This window comes from Chaetura pelagica, unplaced genomic scaffold (genome assembly GCF_000747805.2).
Source record: "Chaetura pelagica isolate M959 unplaced genomic scaffold, ChaPel_1.0 scaffold52, whole genome shotgun sequence".
Classification (NCBI taxonomy): Eukaryota; Metazoa; Chordata; class Aves; order Apodiformes; family Apodidae; genus Chaetura; species Chaetura pelagica.
This window is the reverse complement of record NW_009952486.1, coordinates 1281463-1298315: the sequence shown is the minus strand read 5'-3', so window position 1 is coordinate 1298315 and position 16853 is coordinate 1281463. Positions and strand designations below refer to the sequence as shown.

At 43.3% G+C, this 16853-nt stretch overlaps 1 protein-coding gene across 1 annotated transcript in view; it reads left to right on the top strand.

Annotated features, from left to right (window-relative positions):
• Positions 1-16066, top strand: part of EFCC1 (EF-hand and coiled-coil domain containing 1) — a 50676-nt gene extending 34610 nt beyond the window's left edge. Inside the window, exons 3-8 of the mRNA XM_010008860.1 lie at positions 3378-3502; positions 6099-6231; positions 6528-6693; positions 11993-12151; positions 14397-14466; positions 15933-16066. Of these exons, the coding sequence (XP_010007162.1) occupies positions 3378-3502; positions 6099-6231; positions 6528-6693; positions 11993-12151; positions 14397-14466; positions 15933-16066 (787 nt within the window). The remainder of the gene's footprint in view (positions 1-3377; positions 3503-6098; positions 6232-6527; positions 6694-11992; positions 12152-14396; positions 14467-15932) is intronic.
• The last annotated feature ends 787 nt before the right edge of the window (positions 16067-16853 follow it).

Genomic DNA, 16853 nt, shown 5'->3' with positions numbered 1-16853 from the left:
CATTAGTTTCACTACAGTTAATTCTTCCAGTTCTGGGCAGTTTCTGATTAGAACCATCTTCAACCCAGCTCAGGTTCAGTTCCCATTCATGATAGCAGGGTTGCCCTTGCAGTGACCTGAGCACTATTAGCAGCCCCCTTCCCAACATATGTAGAGCCAACAAGGTCTCCACCTCTGCCCTCTGGCACCAAACTTGACAAATTATTGCCTTAAACTGGCCTTGAATGCCATGAGTGAAAGCCAATCGTGTTTATACACCCCTCCTTTGGAACTCTCCTGCACAGGATGCTCCTCATGCCTCTACCTCTGCCATGAAGCTCTTGGTCCTGTCCTTTCATGTCACCTTTCCTGGTCAGCAGTGTGGATAAACCAGAGTCTGGCATCACGTCACACTGGATGCCTGGCAAGAGGTGCCAAAACAACACATTGCCATCTTTGGTATTTCCAGTGGATCCTTGATATTGTCTATTACCTGATCAAATGTAAAATCTCTTGGGCTTTTTAAGATTTCCATTACTCATGCTGCTGCTTGCTTTCTTCCTCATTTTTATCTGGCATGGACAAGCTCTGAAATTCCAGCTTGTCTGGCCACGTGTTCCTTCATGTATATTGAAAAACTCCCCTATTTTCAAACACCTTGAAACATTTCCTATGTGTGGTTCTAGAAAACAAGACTGTAGCTTAATATGTGCTGCCTTTTTATTCAGGGTGCAAGGGACACTAACTTTGCTGTACTTCTGTTGGGGAAACTGAGGCACGAGGTGGTTTGATGCAAATGTCAGAGCCTGTTCTAGAACAAATATTTCAATTCTGGAAAATTTATGTTTCTTTCTAGTTTCCCAGCTGAACACCTCCAGAGCAGACAGGTATGACTGTCTTTAATCAACATATCAGGCAAAAAGACCTCACAAAACATGCCTTCTGTGTGGCTCCCTTGATTTCTCCACCTTAAAGAGACATGATGAAGGCCTCTCAAGAAAATTACCATTTAATAATCAGTTTGTACTTTGTATTTCATCAAGTCATTATAAATTCCCTTACAAGAACTACAGACAGGTGAAAACTATTATTTAGGTCTGTCTTGAATCTCATCTAAGTGGAGGGAATCTGCTATTCCAAGTCCTGAATTCTGTGGAAAGGATTTTTTTTCTCCCCAACAAACTTCTATTGCTCCTTGGGACTACAAGCTAAATTGCAACCAGGCTGCCAGATATAAGAAGCTAATGCCACCACCACCAGATCTCCCATTAAACATCATGGCACTTATCAACTTTTGCTAGAAGATTTTATGATACTTGAATAGTCTCAGTAGTTTATGGATTAAAAACTTAATCAACTTTGAGAATACAAGGAATATTCACTGAAATGTCAATGTTTCTGTATTATGTGAACTGACTCCAGAAGTCTCTGAAATCCAAAAGAGATCAAAACTAGGAGAAAAATCTGCACACCACCAGCTACAAACCTCAAGAAATTGTAAAGGATTCTTATTGAGTACCTGACCTCAAAATATTTTTGTCCTAAAAGAAAGGAAATAAGAGCACATTTCAGAAAAATAAAAGGTAACATTCCTGTAAAAGGAAATACTACTCTAACCCACAGTAACTGTCCAAAACACTGAAGCTCTGCAGCACTTCCATGAGCCCCCATTTTGAATGTCCAAGCTGAAGAGTGCTTTTAATTTGTGTACTACTTCATAATTACTTCTTCCACAACTAATGAAGCTAAATGACTAGCCAGGCTCCATTCTGGAGGCTGCTAGTTCCCTTGACTTTACAGGAAATCCACTTGTTGCTAAACTAAATCATACCATAAATAATCAACAAAAAATGTAATTAGTTTTTATGCAGTTAGCTCTGCTCAGGGGTCAAAAGAAGTGCTGGTTCCTAAGCATGGTTTGCCTCAGCTTCTGTCCCTGCAGATATTTTGAAATGCTGACTTTTGTTGTTGTTAAATTCATTATCTTACTCAGGATACTGTTACAAGCAACAAGGGAACTAACATTGGTGTGGTTGGTGAGGAACTGACAGCAGCTGTGTGGGACCAAACACAAGCTCTCTGCAATACTTCTCTCCAACTTGGCACCAGGTTTTTCTGTTACTTCATCTAAAGTCCAGTTTCTACCAGTAGTTGAATTTACAGGCAGGAAGTATTGAGAAGATTTGTACAAAAAGATCATGTTATACAACTTGTTTCAGTAGGTCCAATTTGCTAAGTGGTTTATCTCTCACTTCTTGTTGAGGAATTTTTAATGTGTTAAATACAAGGAATATTCAGTATTCATCAGACCAAAACTAATCTTAGAAAGGATTAAGAGGGAAATTAATTTACTGTAAAACCCCTGAATTTGGTTTGGTTTCTTCTGCATATGGATTTTTTGAACTACACAACAGCTTCTTACAGGGAAAAGTATAAGCATGTTATCATTTGTCTTAATATGAAAATACCCTGATGTGAACACAGAGAGTAAACTGTTTTCTAAATAGTAAAGAAGGAAGCAATGGAAACGTACCCTCTAGGAAACTGTGGTATTATGTTACACAACACAGACATGTAACAGACAAGCTTTCAGTGAGCTCCATACCTGAGAGGTAGCTTATTCCTACCTCAGAGAACTTTTGATATAAACCTTACATGTGTGGACTGATATGCCATGATCTGATGTGGTTTCTGTTTGACTGCAAGATCCATATTATGTGTATCTTGTGAAAACAAGATTCTGAAAATCAGGTCAGCATTGTGTGCTGCCTTTCAGTTTCACAGACCCTGCTGACTATTTTGCACATAAACAGGAGTGTCTGAATTAATTTGTCAGCTGTGCTACAATCTTCCATTGCATTTCCTCTGAAACAGGGAGACAGCACATCCCTATGAAACAGGAGGTATGAGAGCCAAGCCAAACCAAACTCATTCTGATAGAAAGAGCAGTAGTTCCAACACCTGCCATTTCATCATCATCTCCAGTACTCAGAAGACTTGGGTCAAAACTGCCTGACTGGGTGCCAGTCCCAGTGCCCAGCTGCAGGACTCTGTGCCCCAGCCATGGTGTAATGGTGCCCGTGGTAGAAACAAAGGGTGGGCTGCTGTTCTGCTGCCCGTGCAGGAGGGTCGGTGGCCAGAGCAGAGTGTTCCCATGATGGTTCCTAGAGGTCTCTGGCCTGAACTAAAAGCTCTAAGTAATGTTGAAATCCACCTGCCTTTGATCCTTGGTGAAGCAACCGAGGGCAACCCTCAGGGGGCTGATTTCACTGGGGGTACCTACCCCACTCCTCTAGAGCAGATCTGAACAACCCCAACTCCATCCAAGCCCCTCACAGTGAAAAACTTGATTTTTCAAGTTTCCTGCACATCCACTTTACTTTGCTCTCCTTTTCCAGGTCGGAAACTTGGAGATCCCAGCTGCCCTCGGAGAGCAGCCCGGGGCAGAAGGTGGGAGCAGCCCCAGCAGCTGGAAGGCAGGAGCGAGGATCCCCAACTGGCGGAGCTGGGATTGCAGAGAACGGTACCGACCCCCTGCCCAGCTGCTCTTCTCCTTGCTGGGCTGCAGGATCCTCAGCACAAACACTAACCAAACATTAACCAAAGCCATTAACCAAGCCTAACGAATCTTGAAATCTTAGACCCAAATAAAAGGTAACATCCCAGCTCTCTCCTTCTCAGACCCCACGTAGTTTTATGCTTAATAAAAGGCTGACAGTATCACAAAGGGCTGACTTGAAGCTGCTTCCCCTGCCCTGCAGCCCCCCCCATCATTCTCCTCTGCTAAGCCTTTTTCCTGGCTTAAAAACATGATGTTATTTCTTTGCATATAAAAACTCAGAACTTCAGCTAAAATAATTTCCAAAGAAACCCTTTGCAGTTCATATTCCCTCCTGTCAGTCTTTGGAAACTCCCTGGTCACTTCCTTAACTCTGAAAGGGTCCAGCCTGTTCAGCACTAACTACTGCCAGAAATTTCCCATGGGACTGCATGAAACAGCCTTTCAAAGTCTTCTAGAAACCACTGGGTTTTTAGAAAATCATCTTCAGTGATTCTCTCTCTTTGGTCGTTGTTTTGGGTTTTTTTGACACATCTTGAGAGAAGACAAAAGCACTAACCTGACATTAACTCTAAGCAATGAAGCACCTTTACTGCAGAGACAAAAACATAGATGTTGGGTGTGTAATGAATGGAGCAGGCAAGCAGCTGCTCAGGAATGTGAAAAACTGAGACAGGTAAATACAGTTAATGTTCTCCACATAGTTTGAGTTATAAAATCTGCTTTTACAAATATTTTTATCAAATCAGACACTTTGCCAACTCAAAGGTCCTCTCTCTGACCTACAGTACCCACATGTCAAGTGCAAAAAGCCTTTTAGCAAAAGCTTTGCAAAGAAATCCATTGTGGATTTATAGATCTTAAAAATGTGAAAAAGTGTTCCATCAAATTAAAAGGGATTAGTTATGTAGAAAAGAATAATAACTCTGATACATAAAAAAAACCTGTGTGAACAACTGGGATAAACAGATATACTAGATTCATTTATCTAGATGCAAAATTACTTTTTTAATAAAGTACACTTTAACATATACTAATTTCTTAGAGCAGAAGAGCACTCCTGCATCACTGGCATTGGACAAGTTATTCTGCATTTGCTATCTTACAAATCAGTGGCTAAATACCACATTAATAAAATGTTCTATGGTTTCACTGACATTTAAAAAAAAAATATTAGTTTAGTAAAATAATTTTAATAAAAGACTGGCTTCATGTTAAAAGGGACACACAAGAAGCTTTGCTTTTCTCCTCTCTGGTTTCCAGTCCTGCTAATCACAACCTACAAGGGGGATGTCACAGTCTCTTGTGCACAGGCAACTCAGTCAGAGCAGAGGATATTCCCATGTGGGAGGGAGGGAAAAGAAAAAAACCACACACATTGCAGGTCTAAATATCTTAGCTTGAAGATTTAGATGCTTTTTTCTTCATTTTTAAAAACCTCATCTGAGCATCCGCTATGCCAGCTGCTGCAATTAGTTTGCTAGATGAAACATACCAGTCTGAAGCTCTTAAAGGACTCCAGTGTTGGGCAATCAGCTCTCACAGGTGCAGTTATGAACTCTGATTGTTATCCCTTGGAATTCCTGTGGAAGAAAAGAAATTATAATAGGAAGAGTTCAGAACTAAGGTATCACAGATTGAAAACAGAAAGTGTTTTGGGGGGGGTTTCCTTGGCCATGCACAGCCTCATATAAAAAAGTGCTTAGTTTGTACAGTGTAAGGATTGCCATGAAAATCAGACATTCCTCTGCTAAAGAGCCATACTGCATGCAACAAAGCTTTGTTCCTGCTTGAGCAATAAATTATTGAACAAGACAACCTGTAAATTAAGCACATTGAACACTGCTGGAAGGAATATTACATTAACACAGAGATGCCAGGGCCTTTTCCCTCTGCTGCTGCAGCCCAGTTGGGCAGGCTCTGCAGGGTTGGAGCACAACTGTCCTACCAAGGGCACCCTGCCCAGAACCTACACAGAAACTAAAAAATACCGAAATATTACTGTAATAGTACATGCATATTTACATTATTTGGCACGTGAGGAAACATTAGGTTTATGTAAAAAATATATATAACAAAATATTAGATAGTTATGAGACTAATAACAAATGTATATATTAAAATCACTGCCCCTACAAAACACAGTAAAGGAATTAAGAACTTTTATATTAAATTCCTGTGTTCCCACGAGGTTTCAGCTGGTACAATAACTATGCAAAAAGTCTTACACAGTACAATGATTTCTCATTCCTCTTGAAAAACATACAGTCAATTGTATATATGAACAGTAACTACCCCAATAAAACCCTGACCCTTTAAACAGCCTCATGTTCTAGTTAAAGAAAAGAGCTGGAGATATAAAGTCACCTGCTGAAGAATTGAGGACTCACAAAATAACACTCTTTGCTGCAGCTCCTGCCCCAGCTTTAAAGCCCCTTTCCACAGACACTGAAGGACCCTGCCCTGTTTCACCAGGCTTTATAGTTTCTGGAGTTTGATCAGCCACAGTTGTGGCCCAGGGGGGTTGCTGGGTTGTCTCTAAGGGCTGTTGTTTCTCCAGCAGAGGATCAGCTGTTCCGATCAGTGGAGGGCCAGGCTGCCTCTGATGAGGAGGAGGAGAAGTGGGCAGACCAGCCATCCCAGGTGGGCCCCATGAAGAAAGCCCTGGCCAAGCTCCCTTGCTGCAGCAGTGGGTAGGTTTGATGAATGCTGTCTGAGCCCTTGGCAAAGGTGGTCTCATGGCCTGGGGGCACCATGGCTTCAGTAAGAACCAGGAACACTAGTTAGCAAAATCAGCAGGTCCCTTTGCCCATCCTTTCTAGCTCCTGGGAAACAACATGCTGGATATTCCCACCTAACCACTGTCAGCTGGGACACCCATTTCTGATCTGTGCTGCCAAGAGTTTGGCAGGAAAAGTGGCTTTTACAAACATGGACCTTCCTCATGAGCTTTCACTGACGTTTTTATTTTCTTTTAATACCTACCTAGATGTGATGAAAAACCGTGGCCAAAGCCAATGCCTTCCTTGGAGCCCAGCAACACTGATGGCCATGGCACAGCCCCTGGGGAGCTGGCAGAGAGGAGCTCACAGCTAACTGATCAGCTTGGGCCTAAAGGGCATGAAGTGAAGAAACTGGAAGCAAAGATGGAAGAGGTAACAAGTGCCAAGCAGAATGTGAAAGTGATGAATCTTTAAGTAGCTGCATCAATATCCATAGGCATCTTTTATTTCATTCTCGCCATTCTCCTCTCTGCTGCTGTTTCACTGTGCTGTGAGCCAGCTCAAACATCTCATGCTTTCCTGTAACATCTGCATTTCCAGTCTGCTTCCTACCTGGAACTAAATTTGTTTGCAGGATGAGATGTACACCAGCCCCAGGCTCTTCAAATACTACCCTTTATTTAGATGTATGAGATGTTCAGTGGTGCTGTGCCTGGGACTGGAACCCCTGCAGCCCAAAGAGCCACACATTAACCAGAGGGTTAGTTTCTGTCACTATCTTTTCAGTGGAGAAACACTCCCCATGTCATGGAATTATCAAAGGTGGAAGGGACCTCTAGGGACCATCCAGTCCAGTCCCCTGGAGCACATTACTCAGGGCTGCATCCAGGTGGGTTTGGAATGTCTGCAGAGAAGGGGACTCCACACCCTCCCTGGGCAGCCTGTCCCAGGGCTCTGTCACCCTCACTGTAATGAAGGTTTTCCTCATATTTCAAAGGAACTTCCCATGTTCCAGCTTGTGCCTGTTGCCCCTCCTCTTGTCCCTGGGAACTACTGAGCAGAGTCTGGCTCCATCCTTCTGCACCCACCCTGAGATACTTCCAGGCAGTGATAAGGTCACCCCTCAGCCTTCTCTTCTCCAGGCTGAACAGTCCCAACTCTCCCAGCCTTTCCTCATAAGAGAGATACTCCAGTCCCAAAATCATCTCTTTTGTCCTAAGACATCTACCTCCTCTAGGAGCACAATAACTTTCCAAGAAATGCCTCCTGCTGAGATGCAGGGACTCCCTGTTGTGGAATCCTTTGGAGGAAACAATCCAGTTTACTCCAGGTGGTTCTCAGGCTCAGACCAGTATATTTATAAATACTTTTTTAAATAGTTCTCAGGCTTAGCAGCATGTTCAACTTCCCTTCAGCAGAGGGGATCAACACAGCAGGTGAAAACCCCAGTGCAGTATCCCAGCAGTCCCATCTTACTACTTAAATCCTGCAAACTCCAGCTGTTGCTGGGCATAGATTAAAATGCTAACAGTCTTTCTGTGAAACAAAAATAGTGCATCCCATGCAGTGCTTTGGTCTGCTTTGTCTTAACGTCCAGGATTTCATACCCCTTCTTTAAAAGAAGTGTAAAGATTTCAGTAGTTCTGGAAGGATTTATTAGTTGGTAAACTATTTAAAGAAAGAGTATTCAACTTCTTCACGTGTTGCCAGCCTTTCATTTTTATTAGTATTTCCTATCATTGTAGGTATTTTTTGATGCTACAAAACAGATTAACAAGTAATAAATAATTCCTGTGAAACAGTGACTGTTCTGTCAGCAACACAAAGCAAATGAGAAGCCTGAGAAAAGCTCTCGTCCAACTTCAAATGTATTTGCTTGATAAATAAACCACCAAGAACATGTTCTCTGATGACCTGACAAAACTACCTTAGATGTTGCTTTATGTCCTTCTGTTTCGACCTGCTCAATGCTGAGAATGAGACAAGTCACAACAAAGCCAACAAGAGTCAAACTCAGCAGCACCATCTCAAATGCTGATTAATAATTGCTTGTGTCTAAGAGTTGTAAAACCAGGGGACAAGAGTTCTGAACTTCATCATGTCTAAAAAGTTCTGCTTTCAAACAACCAACCATTTAAAAATTGTTTCTGCTGCAGACAGGGTGATGAAGGTGTCAGGACCTGGGAATAATAGATGGAAAAAAATTGTGAATTCTAAAAATAAAGTGACATGCTGCCAAGTATAGCATTGCAAGGAAATGTCAATGATTTTCTATAAAAGCTCACATGTAAACTGCCAGCTTAATTAAAAAGATAATTAGTTTCTGACCTGCCATACAGGGTCAAATGAAAAGTTCATCCTAATATCATGCACCTGATGGCAAGCAGCAGTTGCTTAGAGAGAAGCAATGAGAAACAGCTCAGAGGATTTTCTTCTAGATATTTCTCACCTGGCTCCCAGTGCACTTGAACTAGATGCTGCAAGGAGCATCCCATTTCATGGCTAGTACTGGAGTTATTTACCATTCATTTACCTTTCTTTCAAGCTAGCAATGCTTTTGGTAGCCCAGGACAAGGACTCCCATCTGCTAGTTAGAAACAGGTTTTGAAGATTTGTTTTTGTTGGCTTTAAATCTACTGCCTGATCATCCACTGCCAGTTTATCTGTCCTTCATAATTTTACAGACCTTTGCCACCAGAAATGCTGCCTCAGTTATCACCATTCCTAGCCTGCCCCAGCTCTCTCAGTACAGAAACCACTACTTATTCTGTTATTCTATTGTCTTTTTCCATGTACTTTTCAAGCTTTATTACCCTTTTTGAATGAGAAGAACTGAAAATGTGCTTAATATTCAAATGCAAGCCCTTCATAGTTTCTTCTTTGTCCCTTGTTCCTTTCCTAGCTGGGATTCTTTTCATCTGCCACCTCATTCCTGGTCTGTCACTCTGTACTCTACCCCCATGCTTTAACCAGCTCTGTGTCCATGCCAGGATCTGCACTACTGCCCTGTGCCACCTGCTGATCGGGTTTTTTTGAGTCTTTGGTGAGGAACCTTATGAAGGGCTTTTTGTAGATTTGAAACGTGCTCTATCACCTGAATCAACATTATTCATACATATTCATAGACCCTTCCAAAGAAATCTAACAGAAGCTTCACTACGTTCCTCCATGGATTCACCAAGTCCCTGCTCTATTATGGTTCCTATCAGTTGGCCTCACAATTCCTGATACTCCTGAGGAGACTTGCTGTTCCTCAGATGATCTCCACAGCCTCTCTTAGGAACTGGAGCTCCATTTTCCACCCTCCAGTCCCCTGGGGTGAAATGACTGGAAAGATAAATCACACAGCACAGTTCAGCACTTCATTCTGCTGTTCTCTTACTGTTTTCTTCCTGCTTTGGAAATGTTTCTCAGGTTCACTGCTTGTGAAAATGGCTCTACTGTGAGAGCCTTAGGAGAGGCTCCATAACTTCAGTGCAAAATACAATAGAATCCTTTTCCTTACAATTCTTCAAGGGATTTTTGCATATTTATTCTTTATTGTCCTAGCTGTATTTGCACACCCTGAGATTTCCCCACAGCATTCTCCCCCTTTGATAAGGGGTGAGCAGCTGACTTCTCAAAACTGGTGCTTGGCTTGGTAGTGGCTGCATCTCACAAGCCAGGCACAGATCCAAAGCCAGGCTGTGCTGAGGGGCTTTGGCAGAGCTGGGGACAAAACCCACTCCTCTGAGCCCTGCCACTTAACCACTGACCATCCCTCCTCAGCACCTCAGCTTTAGAAGTAACTCATGGTTAACTACGGGAGCAGGGCAGGCACAGCAGGGGGAGGTTTGTCCTGCTGCTGTGCACAGGGGGGGTGAGCCAGCCCAGGGCTGTGGGCTGCCCGTGCCACCCCACGGGGGACAGAGGGGTCCTGTGCAGCCCTCAGGAAGGGCAGATCTGCCTGCAGGGCTAAGGGCAGCACTGCAGGGATCTGGAGTGTGGGGCCAGGACAGATGAGCACCCACTGCGAATGTCCATCAGTTAATGGCATATTGGGAAAGCCTGTTTTACACTGTAAATCATGAGGGGTTTAGCTCTCGGTGAGCTGCTTGGGGCTGTGCAGGGAACTGCCCGCTCCCTGCCTCTGCTGGGATCTGTGCGGGGGAGGGATTTCCAGTGCAGAGGCAACCGGCAGCATAACCCAGGAAACCACAGCTTCCATTCACTGCAGACCTCCCACCTTCTCCACAGGGCTTGGATGTGTCAGTCAGACTCTGCCACGGGGGGTAACCACGCTGGGGTAACCAGCCAGGAACGTGTCAGTGTCTTCATCCTGACGGGCTGTGAGACAGGGGTGCTGAAAGCAGCGTTTGCCAGAGGGGCCAGACTGAGTGATCCAAAGTCTTGTAGCTGTTGTGTAGCTCTAAGGAGCTGGAATCCTCAGGGCACAGCTCAGGGAGAGCTGATGGAACAGGCTGGACTCCAGCTGATGGGAATAAATCCCTACTAATACATAAAAAACTAAGCTAACTTTATAGAAGGCTCAGTATTGAGCATGGATTGTTTTCTTTTTCCGCTCTGATGACACTTGTGTTTAGGGAACTGAAGCTCTGCTAAAGTTCATTAGGATACAAATTTCCACCAAAAAATATATTAAATAGCGTGCATATTAATGTCTTCAGCTTTTCTAGTTCAGCTCTCTCCCCAGTTATTTCTAAAACTGCAATAAAGATAAAAGATTATAACAAAAAGGGATTAACAGAGCCAGCAAACTTGGCATTTGCCCCAGATGATTTTGTTTCTCAGTGTAATATTGCTAAATGCATTTAGGCTGTGTTTGCTACAAGGAATTGCAAAAAATGGAATAATTCAGAATGCTGGGCACAGTAATCATTGAGAAGTAAGTTACTTTTATCCACAAACCTGAAATCTGTCAGTGCTCTCTTAGATCCCAAATTAGTATTTAAGGGACATATTTTCTAGGTGAGACTTTTCAGGCTCTTTTTTGCAACTTGGCTACCTATCTGCAACAGGCCTAGGGCTGTGACAAGCTAAGATACTTTGCAAATGGTGTGGGAGCTTTGGATGTCAAAAGATGTCATTTGAAATCCTAAACATTTTTCCACAGGGAAGCCTGAGCCAACTTAACAGGTCAGCTCAGCTTTGGAAGGTCCAGCTCTGAGGAGACCTCTCCTCCCCAGGACCTCTGTAGTGTTCACAAGTCTTGCTGAATCTAGACTTCTCTGTGCAAGTACACCAGTGTTTTGCAGAACCAGAATCTGAATTCTTTTTTTCCTTAAGGCACCCTTTTTAAACCAAAATACTTAGCAGAAATTAGCTAGTTACCTTCTGGTTTCACTGAATGTGCAGATGATTGATAAGTTGCCAGACAAAAACGTGACCCCATTGGTGGGTTCACCAAATCAGTTATGCTTTATAGAGGATGACAGGAATGCAAAGGATTAGAAAACTAAAATAGTAATGCTTGTACTTAAAATTTCTGAATGTTCTGCTTCACCCAGTGTTGGATGAGCTGTCATGATGCACAAGAGCAAAGATGCATTTCCCAGCAACTATTGATTCTTCACTTGATGGAGGACATTAAAGAAACGTGCTTCCTCTCGAAATGACCTTCTGGAGAGAAGTGACTTTACCAGATAAGGTGGAAGAATCAGCTTTGCAGTTACTGGGCAAGCAAGTGAAAAGCTCCAGTGCTTTTTAATTTCCTGTTAATTTCATTTTGCAGATAAAAGGCCCATTGGTAGGTGAGCTGCAGCAGAAGGCAGAGGAGACTGAAGTGCTGAAGATGGAGCTGCAGATGTTGGAGACTGAGAGAGTCAGGCTGTCACTGGTGGAAGAAAAGCTCATGGATGTTTTACAGCTTCTCCAGCAACTTCGAGCCTTGGTATGGCAAGAAAGCACACCAGAGACTTGGAAATGGTTTACAAAGTGCCCCTTTCAAACTAAAAAGGATGCTCATATCCTCTGTTTAATGCAAAGTCCTTTTACATCAGGAAACTGGTTTGCATGTGTTTGCCCTGGGAACTGACTGGTGATTGCAGGAAACCTGTAGACTTCTATGGCTGACTTCCTAAAGGAGGTCTCTAGGCCTCCTTGGATCTAGATCTCTAAGCTCTCATTAAGCTCTAGGCAAGACTGTAGAGGAAACCAGGAAAGAAAAGTGCTAGTAATCAGAAAGGTTCTAAATTATTATTTTTCCTTCTAGAAAATAATCTTTGTTTTACTGCATCCTATGGTGGCACTGAGTGGCACAAGCTCAGTGTTGAAGGGGTAAAATTCATTCCTATACACTAGGAAGGTACTATTTGTGAGAGGTTTCTGAGTCAATAATCCAAACAAGGACTTATAAAAGCTGATGTAAAAACAACCCAGAAGTAAGTGGCCAGTGTGGCAGCTCAGTCTTTTAGAAAATCTGTTTGGGAGTGCTAATGGTAGGGGCTGGCCAAAGAGAGACCAGTTGGCTCATCTGTAGAACCCAGAGCACACTGGGAGCTGCACTGGGCTGCCAGGAGCTCATTGCTTTGATGATGACTTTGCTTTTTTCAGCAAAGCTCTGCCTAATCCATGTGAGATAAGAATGCTTCCTCAGATCATCACTTTACTTTTTTTAAAGCATGCCCATGTTCCACTCTAGGGAACAAGTGCAATATCTCTTAATTTGGTAACTTATTTTAGCACTTGACGTGGAAATTCTACTTCAATATTGCAAGTCTGACACATGCATCAATAACAACTCAGTGCAGAGTTAAAGTAGTAAAGACTGTGACTGGCAACAAGCATAATAACCTTTTGTGTCAAGAGCTCAACATGTCACTCACTGGTCAGTGGTGTTACTGCAGATCATTTCTCCTTGGGAGACAATCCATCACACGAGGTGCCATATCTCAGTGGTAACAGCACTTAATGCTAATCCCTGCTGGAAAGGTGCCATGCCTGCTGCCCACTCCCTCAGCACCAACAGAGGACAGCAAACAGGACCCTGTCAGCAAACAGGGTAAATTAGCAGCATTCCCAGTAGAGTTTAGCAATGGCCCCGTAAGTCCTTGCTGGGATATATATAAGACAAAAGAAAGCTTATTAATCAGAAAGTGGTTTTAGGTGTCACTTCCTCATCATATTCATGTTTTAAATGCCTCGAGCATCTAATTTGCATCAGAAAGCATCGACTGTCCAGGCAGATGCAGGCTCTGTTGGGGCAGTGGGAGCCCCTGGCAGGGTTGCAGGGGTGCTGTGTAACCCCAGCCCCTGCAAACTGCTCTTCACTCACCCCAAGCCCCCTGGGGAAAACAAGCACAGGCAAGAGGACCAGTACTGGTTAGCAAGGCTGGGACTGCCTGGGCTGCTGGCAGGCACATGGGCCTTCTTCCAGAAGAGCTTCCATCTATTTCACTTCTTGAAGTTATGACAAGAACAACCTGTCCCTGCAGACATGGTTGCCCTAAGTGCTAATTAAACTGATGGCAAGACCATCTCCCAGGAAGCATTAGTGTCTCAACAGCAAATTAAGAGAGTTTGTATTTCTAGACACATGATGTCATGTCCCAACAGATTACCAATACGCAGCTACCCCTGAAAAAGGCAGCTAAACCCTAAGCAGTTTTTACAGTCCTCTCACTTTGGCAAATGTTTATCACCTCTCAAGACACAGCGGCCCTGCCACATGACACATACAATCTCTTCTAATTTGTTTGTACCTAAAGTGGTTCCCAGGGATTCCCAGAGCAGCTGGGTCCCAGAAGCCTCTTTTGGAGGTTACCCCACACAGTCTGTCCCTTCACTTCTCAACACAGCCCTAGCACAGGACTGAACAAGCTTTGGTTGTGCATGCCCTGCTCACACTCCTGGCAATCTAGCTTTGTTTAGGACCACACTCCGGAAAACTCAGTTTCTTTCCACTGAAAAACTGCAATTAGTCTTTCTACAGCCAGATGAAGAAACTGGAGCTCTCCTGCTATTATTTGAGCAGCATCTAAGATAAAGCGCTTGAAAATAAAGCCTTGTGTTATCAGGATTCAGTTTCATTTAGTTTTAATTTCCAAATGCAAACACCCTGGGCCTAGATTTGGTTGCAAACATTCAAAGTGCTGAAGGATATATTTGTGCCATGATATTATTTTGTTTTTTTAAAGAACATATCTAAGCGAGCCTTGGGGAAAATCCTGCTGAGCACTTTGGAATCCTGCCGAGACCCCCAACCTGGTAAGAAAATACATCACATATAAAGACCAAGAGGCACAGAAAGTGTCCTTTTGGGAAAAAAAAAGTAGATAATGAACAGATGAGGAGGGAAAAAAAAACTTCAAGTACTGGGGAACAGGCCACGGAGAAAGAGGTACTATGCAAGAAGATTCACTATAGAAAGTTCTGCTTTCCAGTCTGTGACACATTTGAAACAGGAACAAACTGGGGGGGGTGGGTGTTAGCCAAATTTTAATTAGAATTCAGTATCCCACTAATGTCTGTAGGGCTTCATTGATATGAGAAAGTGGAAAATACCACTGAATCTTTAAGGCACCTATGTTTCAGGTTTGATATCCCTCTGGGTGTTGTTTTTCTCTGCTATAACACAAACAAATACACAAAACAGAGTATTTCTGTAAAGAAACCAGATCAAACCTGCTGTCCTCTAATAACAGCCTTTTGTGTTCCTCTTATGAAAATTAAACTTGCAAACTCCTCTCCCTTGACAATGGCCTGGTGTGCCAGAGCTGCCTTTGTAGGAGCCATAGAGGGATCACAGCCTGGAGGTTTAGATTTGATTACTGTGTTCCTAGTAGCAGAGCATTTGTATTTACCTTCATGAAATGAACATCCTGTACCAGGTCGAAGAACATGGCTTGGAGGTGCTTTTAATAGCCAAAGACAAAATCATAAAAGACTCGATGTGGCCTGAGGGTTTAATTTTGAAGAACACTATTAACAATGATTTAGGGAGAACAACCTATAAACTGTTCTGGGTTTTGCAGTTTCCAAGACTTGTTGTTATTCATGTCCAGCAGTTCAGGGCACGGGCAGACCAGAGCTAAGCTGCAGATGAAGCAGAGAGAGCAAAGACAGACCTTTGTTGGTTCCAGGACACCAGCACAGAGAGAAACTGTCTGAGCCATAGGTCAGATGTTATCCTAATCAGAACAAGAGAAGAGGAGACTGTTAGTGCCCACAGCACACAGGTGTCCACCTGCAGAGGAACAGTGAATCCCAAGTGATGCTGCTGAAACAATGTACCTGCCTCTGTATGGGCAGCACAGCTGAGATTCCTAAAAATGACACTCACAAGTGAAGTGACCCTGAATGGACCCTCTGTCCATTGCCATGAAGAGCTCACCTCTGCTTTCCATTGTTACTTGATATGACTCGAGCAGCTTTCCTGAGGCTTTGTAATCAAACATCATCTTCCCCTTTGACATGAGTAAGGGGACAGTTGGATTAGCAACTCTGTCTTGTGATAGGAAGTAGTCTTTGTTCACACAAGTACTCAAGAAGTCAGTGAATGGGCAAGGAATGAAGCAAGAGAACCAGTAAAGAAAACAGTCATCACACCCAGTCCCACTCTCATTTTTATAGGGACAGGAATTCATTATTTGGAGAGAGTTTGTGTTACAATTGTTAAGCTGAAACCTTCTGTCTCTGTTCAAATTCTAATGTGTGCAATTTTCTGTTAAAAGGAAAAGCCCACCTAGTTGAAGTCCTAGATACCCTTTACCAGGAGCTGACAGCCTGTGAACTCTTACAAAGCCAGCCTCTGGGGAAGGCGCAGGGTCGCCAGTCCTTGGCCAACCCTCTGGTCATCTCGTGCTGAGCAGAAGTGCCAACTCCAACCTACACCATCATTCCCACAGCAGCTCCTTCATTCAGACACATCCTGGATGGAAAAGATTTGTCCAAATCACCAGAGCTCAGTAATGGAGAAGAAGAACAGAATAATTCAGCCACAAAATCCAAGGTGTGCTCCTTCTGGGAAGAGCACCAGGCCCTCAGCTAACCTCAAAAGCCTCCCTCACATGGATGACCATTCACAGCAAGGTCCATCTCTGATGGAAGCCCAGCCATCCTTGAGTGCTGGCCCTGGAACTGCCAAATAAAAACTGTTCCCAGTACACTGCCCTGGCCCTGCTTACACACTGGCTGGGGACAGTTTCTAGCTTCTGTGATGGCTCAATTCAAAAGCAAAGGGCAGTCTATGTTATCCCTGGCAAGTGAACTGCTTCCTTAACACCTAGGTTACAAAGTGACTGTGCTATACACAAGTGTATGTCAGTAGTGCAAGTGTTAAGGGCTCATGTATAAAATGTGTTTGTGTGTCTGTAATTCAGTTATTCTCCTTATTTAACTCTGAAGTTAGATTTGTTATTGCTCTGCTAGATTTTATATTTGCAATTACAGAGATGGCTTAGAAATCTGCAACTGTCATTCCTGACAGTGGGCTCAGATTTTACATAAAATGTTAAATTTAACTGCTTGGAAAAGGTACAAGGCAATCTTGTTCCCGTGCTCTCAGGGAAAGGAAAGGTTGAAAATGTCACTTTGCAACAGCTGCCATTGTTGCATTAGCAAACTACACATGCAGCGCACAACTGTTCTATCCT